Genomic DNA, 15,905 nt, shown 5'->3' on the forward strand with positions numbered 1-15,905 from the left:
CATGGTACAGTGGAAAGAGTGTTAGTTTTGGAGTCAGAGGGTCTGGATTCAAATCCTGCCCCTTACACTATGTGACCTTGAGCAAGTCAGTGGACATTTCTGGGCAGTTCAATGGCCTCTTAGGGCATTTGGACAGAATATTACGAAGTAGGACATTTGGAAAACACAAATGCATCAGGGCAGCTAGGTGATGCCATGGTGCACAGAATGCCCAGCATAGACTCTGGAAGACTTATCTTCCTGAGTTCAAATCTGGCCTCGGATACTTGTGACCCTGGGCAAGTCACTTAACCCTATTTGCCTCAGTTTACAAATCTGTCAAATAAACTGGAGAAGAAAATGGGAAACCACTCCAGCATCTCTGTCAAGAAGACCCCAAAGGTGGTCATAAAGAGTCAGTTACAACTAAAACAATTGAAAAACAACAAAAAATTAGGATGATAATAATGCCTGCTTCCGGGTGGTTGCCAGGGCCAAAACTTAAAGTTCTGTAAAACATTAGCTATTATTGCTGTTGTTATTGTTAATGCTATGAGCTTGGCCTAGTAGAATGAACATTGGAGCTAGAGTGAGAAAGATCTGGGTTTGAATCTTGTTTCAGATACTAGCTGTATGACTCTTGGCAAGTCACTTAACTCTGCTTGCCTCAGTTTCCTCATCTGTAAAATGAGTTGGAGAAGGAAATGGCAAACCACTCCAGTATCATTGCCAAGAAAACCCCAAATGGGGTCACAAAGTCAGAAATGGAGAACAACCTGGTACCCTCAAGTGTGGAAGAGGGTGGTTCTGGTGTTATAGACTAGATTCAGCTGCTGGGGCTCCCAATGTATTTGAGACCCATTGACCAGCTAGATAACCATCTTGCCCATCATCCCTAACGGTGGTCATGATCGCTTTCAATACGGTCCTAGCAGAGGGGACAAGCCCTCTATATTATGTTTTTGTCCTGGCAGCATGTTGCTAGGTTTGCAGCAGCCAAGGGGTTAAGCTTACAGACTGCCTTGCAAATACATTAAGGGAGCAGCATTTCTCTTCTCTATAATTAAATCCTCCCCGATCTGCTTCTGTCGCTGACTTTTGCTTCATGTGGGTTGTTCCTATGAAGCAGATGGATGCCTGAGCGTCCCGATGGGGGCATGATCGATTTCTCAGGAGAAACACGCCCCTTGAGTACGCGACAATTTCCTCTGGAATCCATCCTGTTTTCTCCATCTTTACCTCTAAGGTTACCTTTCATCTAATAACAGCTAACCCCATTTCTCAAGCTGTATTCATGTTATACAGGGAGCATGGGGAGAGGTATTTTTTCAGGGAATAAAAATTACAACCTAAAACCCCCTCAGTCACTCGGTTATAAAGTTGTGAGGTGTGGAGAAAAGTCTGGCTATCATTTACCTCGACTATGACTGAAAAATCTTCCTTGCTTCAGATTTGCAAAAGTCATTACTATTCACAGCTATTCCTCAGAGGGTCATGGAATCTCAGAGTTGGAAGGGCCCCCAGAGACCACTGAAACCAGGAATTCTTAACCTGTTTTTTGAGTTATGCACCTCAACAGCAGTTGGGTGAAGTCTCTGGAACCATTCCAGAATAATTTTTTTAAATACATAAGTTAAAATATACAGAAATACAAAAGAAACCAATTATATTAAAATAGTCATTAAATAATTTTTTTAAAAAATCCAATAAATTAACAGACCCAGGTTAAGAATTCCCTGGTCTAATCCAAGTCATACCTGAGCAGGAGTGCCCTCTGAGACATCCCTGACAAGTGGTCATTCAGCTTCCACGTGCTTATCTAGGAAGGGAAAAGTGTGAAATATTGGAGAGAGTGCAGGTCTTGGAGTTGGGGACCCTCACTTTCCACTTTCGGACTGGATAGCCAGTAAGGTTCCTTCCAGCCCTACATCTGTGCTCCTACGAACCCACTCCCTTCCAAGCAGCCCTGTCCACTTTGGGCTAGCTCAGGAGTGGGGAACCTGCAGCCTCAAGGCCACCTGTGGTCCTCTAGGTCCTCAAGTGTGGCCCTTTGCCTGAATCCAAACTTCACAGAACAAAGTAATTTCCCTTTTCTGGGCCTCAGTTTCTCCTGTTGGAAAATGAGGGATTAAATCCCCTTTGAGGTCCCATCAATCAATCAGGAAGAATTTATTAAGTGCCAACTATATGCCACGCACCATACAAGGCACTGAGGACAGACAAAGACAAAACTGAAACAATCCCTGCCCTCGGTAAAGTTACATTCTATCAAGGAAGACAACACATAATACATATAAGTATGTCCAGAGCTCTTAATCTATAACAACCAAGTCCTGTCAATCCAGAGCTCATTTCGGAAATAGAAGAATGAAGAGGAGGGGAGGTATGGACCAAGCATCTTCAGTGTTTTGATTTGTTTTGGAAATCCTTTTGGATGTTGTGTCTTGGGTGTCAACAGTCAAGTTTATATATGATGTGATGTGATGTGCCCGCCATGACAGGTCTATGCCAACTAGCCTTGAGCCCCCTTCACTGAAGGACTGTGCAAGGTCATGGTCCTGAAGCCTTGGGAGCAGAGCAGAGAGATTTTAATGGAGTTTCTTGTGCTATAGATTCCATTCTTGGAGACAGAGTTGGGCTGGGGCTAAAAGACTAGAAGGCAGGCAGAGGAAAGAGCCTAGTGACACAAAATAATAATTCTGTATAATTCCATTTTAGCACATTTGCCAAATTAAAGATTGGAATGTTTGGATTTTTATAGAGGTTTTTAAATTTTCTTCATTCATTTTTTGATGAAGAGAAGAAGGAACATGGCATATTCAGTCCGCCCTCACAATTCAAACAGAATGACTTCAATGCAATTCCTAGAGCAAATTAACAATGGATATTTTTCTGTTTATTTAGCATTTTATTTTCCCCCAAGTACATGTAAAAACAATTTTCAACATTTGTTTTTAAAACTGAGTTCTAAATTCTCTCCCTCCCTCCCCATTCCCTTATTGAGAAGGCAAACAATTTGATATAGGTTATACATGTGTAGTCATGCAAAAAATATTTCCATGACAATGGATGTTTTTCAAGAAAATTAATATTTGTGGAATTTTCATGTCAGGCCTAACTTTGAAGTCATCTAATCCAAGGCTTTCACTTTTTACATGTGAGGCAAACTGAGGCTCAAAGAGATTAGAGACTAACCCATTATCACAGAGGTAGTAAGTAGGAATTTGAATTGGGATCCCAATTGAATTTGAGAGCCTTAGTGATTTATTCAGATCCATTCAGTGTGTGGGAGAAGCCGGATCTTAACCGAGGTCTTGGTAATCCCAAAGCTAACTCTCTGTTCTCCTATGCTTTGGTCCCTCTATCTCAATAGATTTCAAAAGTATCACTTGATTTATGGAATTCTCTGTCTAGGTGCTTATGACTCGTAATTCTGTTGATGGGAAGGTTTCAAGGGTCCTTACCATCCCTCTTCCCTCCCCCTGTCCCCAATACCAAGCTGTCCAGTTGGTCAAAGAAAAATAATTATCTCTTTTTTCATCCAACCCTTGAGTGTTATGAGAAGCTGGAAGGAATTTAATTTAAAGTTAACATGGGGACCTGTTTTGCCCTCAGTTGGAGAAATTTGTCTCTGCCACAGATCCAGCCAGTGACATTAACCTTTCTTAGATTTAATTTAGTTTCCGCCCTGAGCACAGAGAGCCATCAGAAGCTACCTGCCTTCCGATGAATAAGCTTCTTGGGCTTCTTCATATGGATCACACAGAGCCATGTTTAACCCTTGTGATTTTATAGATGTTTCCAAAAGCTTTTCTTTTTTCAACTTTGCAGCAGCACGAAGGAGAAAACACCACCACACACATCTGTACAGGAACAATTTTTTTTTGTCTTCACAATAGAGTTAAAGTGTCTTATGGGGAAAAAAAATGCACCAGCCCCAGAGCAGCTGTGAAACGCTTCACAAGATAAGATTAGTCTTGTCTTTAAAACAACAACCAGCACACAAACACACACACACACACACACACACACACACACACACACACACACACACTACATATGCACATACACCCATACCCTCTACTAATAAAATACATTTACACTTGCTCTTGAGAGATAATTTCAGAGTAACATCTCTTGGACGCCAGCCCCATCTCTCTGCACAATATCTTAAAGCCTGAGATCAGTGCCAACCATTGGCTTTGTTGCCAGCTTCTGAAAAGACACTTGAACTTCTGGCAAAGATCCCTATCAGAGGGGCCTGTCCGTTGTGCTTGTGATTATAGAGTAAGGGTGCTTGTTTTTGGCAAAACACAGAATCTGACAGCAGTGAAGTATTGGCGCAACACTCAACGGGGTCCGCTGGGGAGTCATTCTTTGACAATTACCCACAATGATTTACTAGCTTCTTAAAAAAAAATAAGTTATTTATTGGTGGAGGAACAGAGCTTATCCAACTCTTCATGAAGAAAGGAGGAGGAATTTTGTAGAACTATTTAAATATTCTCTTACGCTCATTTTGATTTGAAGTTTTGTTAAAATAGAGTAGGTAGGGGCACTGGGTGATCTGGGAGGGGAGAGCTTCACCAAGTGGGATTGATTTTCATTTTAACTGAAGTGAGTATTGATGAGATGGGTAAATAACATTGCTTGGAAGAAAGAGATGTGAAGAGTTTGGTTAAGGGTGCTAGAACATGGTGTCCAGGCATAGGGAGGGTATAGTCTCCCGGTACTCTGATCTTTTTGGATCTCACGTGGAGTATTCTGTCTAGTTCTGGACACTATGGATGAGTTAGAGTGTCCAGAAGAGAGCAGCCAGGATGGTTATGGGCCTTGAGTTCATGTCTTATGAAGATGGCCACAGTTAGCCAAGAATAGTGAATACTCAGGGAGGACATGAGAAGTGTCTTCAGGTGTCTGGGGTGGGGCGGGGGGCCTTTATGTTGGGGAGAGTAAGACCCAAACCCAAAGTGGTGAGGAGAAGTTACAAAGAGACCAGTTAGGCTTGATGTCCAGAAAAATTGATTAACAATTGTTTTGTCGTTCAGTTGCATCTGATTCTCTGTGACCCCATTTGGGATTTTCTGGGCAAAGATACCGGAGTGGTTTGCCATTTCCTTCTCCAGCTCATTTGACAAATGAGGAGGCTGAGGCAAACTGGGTTAAGTGACTTAGCCAGGGTCATATAGCTAGTAAGTGTCTGAGGCCAGATTTGAACTCGGGAAAATGAGTCTTGCTGACTTCAGGCCCAGTGCTCCATCCACTGTGCCACCTAGCTGCCCCAGGATTGTGACTATGAGTCCATAAATATCCCTGCTTTTATCTCCTATAGTCTCTATATACCAAGTAGACCCAGGGAGCACAATTACTGAATCTCTTGGTTGCTGGATAAAATTAAAAGACAAAGAGCTTCCGAAACAAAATGGAGTCCATCATGGAATGAGTGGTTTGGATTCTGAAGACATAGAATTCACACAATAATAAAAGTTAGCCAGGCCTCAGCTATGCTAACCAAAGTAATGAGATTGAAAATGAAGATTGTATACTGCAGGGGGTGGGGGGTGGGGAACGAGGGTGCGGGAAGCCTCAGAGAGGGCCCAGATTTTGATCCAGGCTCAGGAGCCAACTCCTCACCATATGGTTCAGGGCGAAACTGGCACCTGTGTGTAAGCCAGCAGCCATGAGGGCCAGAAAGCAGCTCCGAGAGGACGGGGAGGCTGCATTTCTGCCCAAACAAAGGCTTGTTCTTCTACTACCTAGACTGTTGACACTTTAGTAGCACTTAATTACGAGTTCAATCTAAGTAATTGAATTTTGCCAAGAGACGGAACATTTCTTTTCCATTCCATTCATACACGCTGCCCACCAACCCTCAGCCTTTCTGAAATTTCTATTAAAGAATTCTAGCAACTTTAAATGCAATTTTCAGCCATCACAGCTTCCCCTAATCCTCACCCTTTATACACTGCTGTCTCTTTAGGAATCGTTCACCTTTTTGTGTGTTTGTGTTGTGGTCCCCTTTGGGAGTCTGGGAAGGACTATGGACCCCTTCTCAGAAGCCTGTTTTTAAATGCCTCAATAAAATGCATAGAATTACAAAGGAAGCCCACTGTATTGAAATGAAAATGTAATTTCTTTTCTCCATCCAAGTATATGGACTCCCTGGAAATCTGTGGAGCCCAAGCTAAGAAGCCTCGCTTTAGATATAGGCAGACGACTTCATGTTAAGAATGAAGAGGGAGTTTGTTTGTTTTTTCTCCCATAACGTTTTGGTTTTTTAAACAAAGCAGAAACTATCTGTCTGGGATGATTTAGAGATAGCCTTACCTCACAGAAGAAAAGTAAGCTGATTCCAGTTGAGTCATTCATTCAATCTGAATCTGGCTTGTTTGGTTAGGTCCCACAAATGCCAAGCTACAACCAAAAAGTGCCTGCTCGCCCAGAGTCCTCTGCCCCGGCTTCCTCTTAGGGCCTAGCCAGCCCTGGGATTCTCAGCCTTACTTCCAGTGTGTGTACTGAGCCATCTTTTATTTTCTTGCTTTCAGATTTCAAATGGATCTACCATCAATGTCTTCAAGAAGCTATCAAACTTTACATCAGGTAACAAAGGCAGTATTCAGGGCTAGGTTCCTTTCTGGTTTTGAGAAGCCTTAGTTGTACTCCTCCGTCCCAAACGGGCGGTCCCCAAAGCAAGAGTTCTGCTGTTACTGTGCAAGGCTGTGAAACTCCAGGCAAGTAACATGGGCTTCTTTCTGCCCCCAGGAAAATCTGGGAAATGAGGCCAGAAGAGAAACTGAAATTGTAACACAATTTAAAATGAAAAGATTGTAGTAGTAGTAGTAATGGCAGAAGCAGCAGCAGTAATCGTAGTGGTAGTGGTGGTAGTGATAGCAGTAGTAGTAGGGTGGAGTGGGGGATAAGGTAGGTACTATTATTATCCACATTTTACATATCAGGAGACTGAGGCAAAGCATGGTTAAGCGACTTGCTCAGGGTCACATAGCTATTAAATGTCTGAAACAGGATTTGAACTCGAGCCCTCCTTATTCTAAGTCCTTATTCTAAGTCTGCTACAACTTCCTTCAAGACACTGCCAAGGAAAATGCCTTTCACCTCCTTTCCTCTTCTCTCTTCTTTCTTCCTCCCCTTTTCCTCTCTTCTTTTCCCTCTTCTCCTCTCCTTCTTCCCCTTTCCCTTTTTTCTTTTTCCTTTCCTCCTCTTTCCCCAATTCCCTTCTTTCCTCCTCTTCTTCTCCCTCCTCCCTTTTCCTTTCTTCCTCTTCTCCCCTCGTCTTCCTCCTTTCCCCCTCTCCCCTTATTTCCTCTCCTCTCCTCCCTCCTCTTTCTCCTCCCTTCCTTCCTTCTCTTCTCTTCTCCCACTTCCCTTCTTTCCCCTTCCCTCTCTCCTCTCTTCCTCCCCTTTCCCCTCTTCCCCTGCTCTCCTCCTCCTCCTCTCTTTTTACTTTCTCTAAAAAAATAAAAATCCATGATTTCATTGGGATAGGGAACTCCCAGTAAGGAAACTGCCTCTGCCAGCACAGCTCAGAATCTTGTCTGCATTCTGTGTCTTACAGTGTTGCTTAGGGCACCTAGAGAGTTTATGTGACTTGCCCAGAGTCACAAAGTCAGTACGTGACAGGCAGGACTCAACTCGGAGGCCATCTCTAACCACTTTACTCTACTGCCTCTTCATCAGGGCCATCCTCAAGCTGAGATCTCAGACCTAATCCTTGTTGGGTTTTGTTTTGTTTTTTGAGAGGATGCTGGAAGTTATTCTAGTGACCAGAGCAGGAAGAACATAGATAATCTCAGAGGCCCTGTAAATTTCTGAATAAACCAGATAATCTCCTTGGGCAGCTGTGGGATTTCCACTTGTGAAGATACAGTAGCATTCGTGACATTCCCAGCAAGTGGAATGTGCCCCTCTCTCCCACCCACCCCATTAGAGGAGAGATAGACAGGACTTCCTCCATCCCTGTTCCAACACTCAGGACAGAGGCGGGATCGTGGCTGCAAGGCCCCATGTGGCCAGAAGATTCAGTTCAAGTGGAATCCTCTAGGTCAGGGATGGGGAAGCTGCGGCCTCAAGGCTACATGTGGCCCTCTAGGTGCTCGTGTGGCCCTTTGGTTAAATTTAATCATTGTTCTGTGAAGTTTGGAGTCAGTCAGAGGACCACACTTGAGGACCTAGAGGGCCACATGTGGCCTCGAGGCCATGGGTTCCCCACTCCTGCTCTAGGTCATAGACTCATAAATGACAGTGACTGGGCCTGTGATTTCATTGACACCATGAGGAAACTCTCCAATGCCCAGAGCACCAAACCAGTATGTGTCACGAGTGACACTTAAACCCAGCTTTTCCTGACTCTATGGCCAGCTTGCTGTCCACCATGCCGTGATGGAGTGGGATCCTAAATTTTGAGGGGGAAGAGGCCTTAGTGGTCATCTCCCAGAACATCTCTTCATTTTAGAGATGACCAAGCAGGCTTGAGAAAATCAAGTGACCTGCCTAGGGTGATGAAGCTAGTAAGTGTCCAAAGAACCCAGGCCTTCCCAAATCCAAGGCCAGCACTCCAGCCCATCACACTGTAATGCCCCTCAACTGACTCCCCAGTTTATTCTGCTCAGAGCTGGTATATTCCAGCTAAGACCTGTCAGTCCCCTAAAAAGGCTGTTTGCTGGGTTTTCTCATTAATATACTCTTCAGTTATTGAAGCCCTGTGGATATACTTCTGGGATTCTATCTTCTCTGCTAGAAACAGCCTTAAAATGCAGACCCTGGAAAGGGGAAAAAATCATCCCCATATATCTGATCATTGCAAAAAATTGCTTGTTTCATCAACATGCCTCCAAAACAAGGCTCTCTGGGGACTCAGTATATTGGGTTCTTTAGGTAGAAAGAAAGGAGCTGTTGGTATAATGGAAAGATCACTGGTTCTTGAGTTAAAGGAGCTGGATTCACATCTGCTGCTTACGGACTTTATGGCCTCAGGCAAATTACTGAAAGTCTCTAAAACGAAGAGGTAGGAGTAGATGGGGGGTGTCAAACAGATAGAAACAGATGCCAGCAGGCCTTATGTTGACTTAAAAGACCCATAGATCAACATTATCTGCATTGTATTGTAGCTTTATTTATTTTGTTAAACATTTTCCAGTTAGCATCTGAACCTGGTACAGGCCATGTTGGGGAGTTGTTTGTTTTGGTTTGCTTTTGTTTTTTGGTTTGTTTTTAAGGTGGTTGAGGTTAAGTGACTTGCCCAAGGTCACACAGCTAGTAAGTGTCAAGTGTTTGGTCTGAGGCTGGATTTGAACTCAGGTCCTTCTGACTTCAGGGATGGTGCTCTATCCACTGTGCCACCCAGCTGCCCCATGGTGGGGAGTTTTGTGGGCCGCTTTTGACCTCTCTGTACCGGATGACCTCTGAGGTCACTTTTACCTCTAAGTCTGTGGTCCCATGGTGAAGTCACTGGCACATAGTATTAGGAGAAAGCAAAGATCATTCTTTGGCAGCATCTCTTCTGAGGACTGAAAAGTTCAGAAAGACATTCAGCTTCTAATTAAGAAAACCTCCTACAATGAATTTCCATTAAACTTTTCTTCAAGTGGGGGCAGCTAGGTGGTGGGGTACTGGATAGAGCACCAGGCTGGAGTTGGAAGACCTGAATTCAAATCCTGGCTCAGACATGTATTAGCTGAGTGACTGCTGGGCAAGTCATTTCACTGTTTGCCTCAGTTTCCTCATCTGTAAAATGAGCTGGAGAAGGAAATGGCAAAGCACTCCAAGTGTCTTTGCCAAGAAAACCCCAAAGGGGTCATGAAGAGTCAGACATGACTACAAACGACTGAGCAGCTGCAATATAAATGTTAGCTATTATTATATTATTAAGTCTATTACGAGGAGTAATGATTTATTTCTAAACTCACTAGGAATTAACCTGCATTAATTTACCTGAGTTAACCAGAGGGAAACACAGGCCTGCTGTAGAGGACTGCCCATATAAGGAGATGAGAGCTTTATTGCATTTTTAGAAGAAAAAAATAACCTTTTATGTGCCTGAAAAGTAAGAGTGTTTGGTGCCCTTGGGAAGGCTGTTAGTATGGAATCTTACGGTCCATTAGGACGTACCCTGGACAATGGAATGTTCAGGTCACCTTCTCTTTGTAATGGTTGGTCATTTCTGAGCTGGCTGATTGGCCAGTGACTTTTTTCTTTAATGACTTGTTTCTTCCTTTCTTTATTGCCTTTCAGATGTGGAATACTCCGAACATCATTGTCATTTGGTGAGCTGATGAATCATCTGTGTTCACTCTTGAATCACACACTTCCTTCAATTGTTCATTTATTTAAAAAAAAAATATACTGAAGGCTTGCCATGTGCTGGTAGCTGACAGAAGTGAAAAGGGTCCTGGGTGGTGTAAGAAAGAATGCTGGATTTACGGTCATGGAGACTTGGGCTTGACTTCTTGTTCTGCCAAGCAATTAGCTGCATGACCTTACATAAGTCATTTTACCCCCATGAGCCTCAGTTTCTCCATCCATAAGATGAGCAGACTGCGCTAGATCAGAGGTTCTTCTCCTTTTTCGTGTCCTGGACCCTTTTGATAATCTGGTTGAAGCCTATGTACCCTTTCTCAGAGTTATGTTTTTAAGTGTATAAAATACAATACATAAGGAGGCCAGGCTCTATATCTCTCATCCACTGACTCAGAACTTTCAGACATGGTCCCTGCTAGGTCTGCTAGCTTGTAAACTCCGTAAGGACAGGAATCATGTTCTTTTAAATGTCACAGGCACTAAAGAGGGTCTAGACAGCCCTCTGTGCACAGTAGGTGTTTAATAAGCGTTTCTTCTTGTTCTTGCCTTCAGCCAGAAGATCAGAGAAACTAGAAGGGTCCTAGAGGTCATCTAATCCAGGGCTTCTTAAACTTTTTCCACTCATGACCCCTTCAGCACTTCTTAAACTGTGGGTCATGCACATTGCCCATTACCTCGTCATTTTGCAGACAGGGAGACAAGCCCATAGAGATGTAGAAGGGGCCTTAGGGTTCATCTACACCAACTTCCTTGTATTCCAAATGAGGAAACTGAGGCCCAAATGACTTGTCTAAGGTGGCCCAGGGACCAAGGGGCAGAGCTGAGATTCATCAAGCGGTCATCCAGCCTTTGTTTGAAGACCCCCATGGAGCGTGAACTCGCTGCCCTACTACACAGACTCTTCCATTTTGGAAGAGCTCTAACTGTGGGAAGGCTTGTCCTTCTGCAGTTCCCATCCACTGATCTTAATTCTCCCTCAGGCCAGACAGTATAAGACTTATCTGGCAGGGCAGCCTCTCAAAGACTGGAGGACTACTGTCACGTCCCTCTGAATCCAATTCAGCTAGGACTAAAGACAACCGTCCTCCAGAAGCTTACATTCTAACTGGAGGATGTGGCCTGAAAACAGATGAAATAATTCTACACAAAGCAGTTTCAGTACTAACAGTCCAAGAGCTCCAGTAAGGCCTTTGGTTGGAGGCGGTACTTGGGTGAGATATGGAAGGAAGCTAAGAGATTCTAAGAACTGGAGATCAAGGAGGGAAAAAATCCACTGAAGGGTCTTATCCAGGCTCAGCGTCCTCCGGTTCTTCAATGGATCTTCTTGTGGCCTAAAATCAAGGCTCGTCGCCATTCCTGTTTGCCCCCTTCTGACACTGCCAATTATCCATGACCTCCCTAAAGTGTACTGAACCCAGAACCAAGCACAGTGTGCCAGATACAGTCTAACCAGTAAGTCAGTAAACATTTATTCAGCGCCTCTTGTGTGTCAGGCACTGTGCCAAGCCCCTAGGATACAAAGAAAGGTAAAAGACAGTCCCTGCTCTCTAGAGCTCACAGACTAATGGGGGAAACAACACACAAACACTACATACAAACAAGCTATCTACAGGATGAATCAGACATAGAGGGAAGGGCCTAGAATCAAGGGGGATTACGAAAGGCTTCCTGTAGAAGGCTGGGACTGAAGGAAGCTAAGAGGTGGACATGAGGCGGGAGAGAGCTCCAGGCAAGGGAGACAGCCAGAGAACATGTCGAGAGTTGGGAGGGCAAGAGTGGGACTTTGACCTCCAAGATGCAACGCTTGTCTCACTATAGTCCAAGATCACATAGGCTTTCCTGCCTGCTATATTACTCTCCTCATTCATTCACCTTGCAGCCTATTAAATCCCCCAGACATTTTGTAAGCTAAAATGCCATCTAGCCATACCTCTTCCATCTTCAATTTGTGCAGTTTATTTTTCTAAACCTAAGTGTAAATTTTTACTTTTATTTCTATTAAATTTCATTTTGTTGATTAGGTCCATTTTCCTAGCCTGTTAAGAACTTTTAAATCTTGATTCCATCATCTAGTATGTTAGTCATTCTTCTAAGCTTGTGTCATCTGCAGATTTGATAAGCATACTATCAGTGCTTTTATCCAAGTCACTTGTAAAAATACATAGCGCCAAGCACTGAGCCTTTAGGAACTACATCAGAGACCTCCTTCCAAGATGGCATAAAATCATCAATGATATCAATGAGGGTTTCCCCATGCAATCTGTTCCAAATCTACTGAATGGTATTATCATTTCATCCAAATCTTTTCATCTTCCCCACAAGAATAACATGAGAAACTTTATCAAATTTGGAGTAAAATTGAGAAAGATTACATCTACAGCATTGTCAACATCAGCCAGTCTGGTATCCCTATCACAAAAGGAAAGAAGGTCCATGTGGTGTGCTTTCTCTTTTTGCTAGTTATGTTACTTGTGATGGCAGCTTCTTTCTCTAAATATTCACCAACAGCCCCTGTGCATACATTCTAGATTCTTGCCAAAAATCAAAGACCCGCTCACTGGCCCATAGCTTACAGACTGCTTTCTCTTCCCTTTTCTGAGGATCAGGAGAACATTTACTTTCTGTAATCCTGCCGTCCCTCTCCAGCTCACCACGGTCTCTCATAGATCATTGACAATGGCTCAGCAACCCCATCTGCCAATTTGCGGTACCCTAGGATGTAGTTCATCTAGGCTAAGTGATTTGAACTCAGCAAGGGCAGCTTACTTTCTGTCATCTTGGTTATTCGCCATTTTCCCTCTGTCCTTTCTAATCCAAAGATCGTTCTCCCTGGGAGAGAAAACAGAACCAAAATAAGGATTGAACAGCTCTCAGTCATCAGTTAGAATCCTTCCATCCATCCACCCTGGGCAGCGGTCTGGTCTTTTTTTTGAGCTGCCTTTTTCCTCACTGTAACAAAAATTCCCCATCTTTTATCCTGAGCGTTGCCTGCTTAGCTCGCTGACTCTCCACTCATTAGCACTTTGGGCATGCTTCTGACAAGGTGGTGCTATGCATTTGTACTCATCCTTTGGTCATTGCCCTTTCTGAGAAGACTGAAGTTTATGATCTCATTTACTTGGCGAGTTCCCTATGCAACCACATCATTCTCTTTACATAACCCTTCCTTTCCCTCCTCTTTGAGATCTCTTTCTTGTGTCTTTGAAATTTCACTTTTGAGAGCTTCTTATACTTCCTAGGATGATATCCCCTGTAGAATTTTGGCTCATGGGATCCTACCTACCTTTTTACTGAATTGTGTAAAATCTACTTTCTCCTAAATCCTTAGCTGCCTATTAGACAATTCCCAGATTTCCGTTTCTTTTCTAAGGAGCACAAATATCATACCTTTTTTTGTAAAAGCACCTTTTGTCACAGCAAAGAGCTGGAAGCAAAGTAGACGCTTATTAATTTGGGAAAGGCTAAACAACTTACGAATGTAATAGTCTATTCCTGTGCCTTGAGAAACAATACGATGAAACAGAAACATGGAAAGACTTACATGAATGATAAAGCAAGCAAAACCAGGAAAATGGCATGCAACTACAGTAATGTGCAATGGAAAAAACAACATGAATGCTGTGAAATTGTAATGTTTAAGCTTGGCCCCAAAGGAAAGACATAAGAAGGAAGCCCCTCCCCTACCCCACTACCCTTTCCCCTTCCCACTACCACTGCATTTTTTGAAGAGGAGGGAGACTTTAAGTATGGAAGCCTACATTTAATGTCACACTTTTTTGATGGGCTGCTTAATTTTGCTCACCTATTCTCTTCTCTCTCTCCCTCTCTCTCCCCCCCTACCCTCTCTCTTCTCTCTCTCTCTCTTCCTCCCTCTCCCTCCCCCCCTTTTTATTCTTTGTAATAAGGAATGACTCTCTGGAGAGTGGGGAGGGATAAACTGGGAACTGTAGATGATATAAAGACAAAAGGCATCATTGTATTTGTTTTTTATTTCAAAGAGCAAATGGCCACTTGGGGTTTAACCCTTCTAGTCTTCTTTCTGTAGATTTTACCAGACTCGGAAGCATTCCAAGATGTCCAGGGCAAGAGACATCGAGGGAAGCATAAGTTTAAAGTAAAGGAAATGTATTTAACAAAGCTGCTGTCAACCAAGGTACACGGAGCATCTTGGGAATGGGTTTGACTTAATTCCTACTGATGTGTGAAAATGTTACAAATCCCTAGCAACTTTTAGCAAAGCAAGATGAAAGCTAAAATTGTATATACTGCCTTTTCCTTGTTTCCCTTAAAAAAAAGTCAATTGCAGAAATAACAGCACTTACCCAATCCATACAATAGCGTCTTAAAATGGGACTCTCCTATTGTTCCCTCGCCCATCCCCCACAGTTTGCTGCATGTATTTTTTTTTTTGTTTGATGGTCTAATTATCCTCCTTTGTTGACTCATTATTTTGGACAAGCAACAGAACTCCTTCCTTGTACTCAAAACAAGAAAGCAGTAAAAGAGTCAGCAGATATAAACCTGGATTCTGTGCCTGCCTTAAAAAAAAAAAGAAATTAAGAATTCTGTTCACACCATGGACAGTGCTGGAAGTGAAAGCTGGTAGAATGCCAAATCTGTAGCCAATTTGACTTATCTGGCTTTTGGTAGAATGAACAGACATGCTGGATTATTTTCCTCTTAAAATAAGCCTAGAAAAATATTATTATCTGCACTGGGCCCTGTAGCTGTAAACTTAGTGACCATACTGTTCTGGATTACAGAACTGAATTTGTTTAGAGCCTAGTAGATTTGGTTAGTGCACAGAGAACGGCAGCGGTCTTTGCTGTCTTGAACGGTTCTGTCCTGTGTAGCCTTTGCACAACACTCACATGCATTAGAAAGCCACAGTAAGACCCTAGGCTGGAAATAAATGCACTAAGAGGAGAAACTGTCAGGCCTGGCCATCCCCACTTGACTTTTTCCCACCTGGACATCGTCAATGAGGACCAAGCATCTTTCCGGTAGGGTTGTCATCTCAGTTGGGCACTTGGCTTTACCTGGGAACACTCGAGTGCTCCCACTTCCCAAGTGACTAAACAATTTTGCTGTTGGTAAGTAGGGGCTTATTATTTTGCCCAAACCAAATCTGAATCCAGAGCCCCCACGTTCAAGAGCTTTGCCTTTCCAGCTGTGGGTCTCATCTGCTTTGATTCCTGTTTCTTCCTTTTGCCCAGCATGGATTTTACCACTGGCTTATGCTGCTTCATAGACAACAACCTGGTCTCCTCCCCTCTTTCAGGTGGCCATTCACTCTGTCTTGGAAAAGCTTTTCCGAAGCATCTGGAGTTTGCCCAACAGCAAAGCCCCGTTTGCCATCAAATACTTCTTTGATTTTTTGGATGCCCAGGCTGAGAATAAAAAAATCACAGATCCTGACGTCGTACATATTTGGAAAACAAACAGGTAGGCAGAGGGGATGAGGAAGAATGTGCGGCATCACTGATTGTTTATAAAAACCTCAGAGAGCATATTAATGAGAAGGACAGACGAGGTTAATAGGAGATTCAGCCATCTGACAGCACATTTGAAACTTCTTTATCAAAATCTTGAAAACAACAAAAAATACCCTC

The 15,905-nt window shown here is 43.2% G+C and overlaps 1 protein-coding gene across 2 annotated transcripts in view; it reads left to right on the forward strand.

Annotated features, from left to right (window-relative positions):
- The window catches only part of PLXNC1 (plexin C1), a 229,315-nt gene that overhangs the window by 199,644 nt on the left and 13,766 nt on the right, over window positions 1-15,905 (forward strand). For both annotated transcript variants that reach the window (XM_021006436.2, XM_021006435.2), the window contains exons 24-27: window positions 6,525-6,579; window positions 10,228-10,259; window positions 14,339-14,446; window positions 15,575-15,738. In XM_021006436.2, coding sequence (XP_020862095.1) covers window positions 6,525-6,579; window positions 10,228-10,259; window positions 14,339-14,446; window positions 15,575-15,738 — 359 coding nt within the window. The remainder of the gene's footprint in view (window positions 1-6,524; window positions 6,580-10,227; window positions 10,260-14,338; window positions 14,447-15,574; window positions 15,739-15,905) is intronic.

This window comes from Phascolarctos cinereus, unplaced genomic scaffold (assembly GCF_003287225.1).
Source record: "Phascolarctos cinereus isolate Bilbo 61053 unplaced genomic scaffold, phaCin_HiC Scaffold_1;HRSCAF=81, whole genome shotgun sequence".
In the NCBI taxonomy this organism is placed as follows: Eukaryota; Metazoa; Chordata; class Mammalia; order Diprotodontia; family Phascolarctidae; genus Phascolarctos; species Phascolarctos cinereus.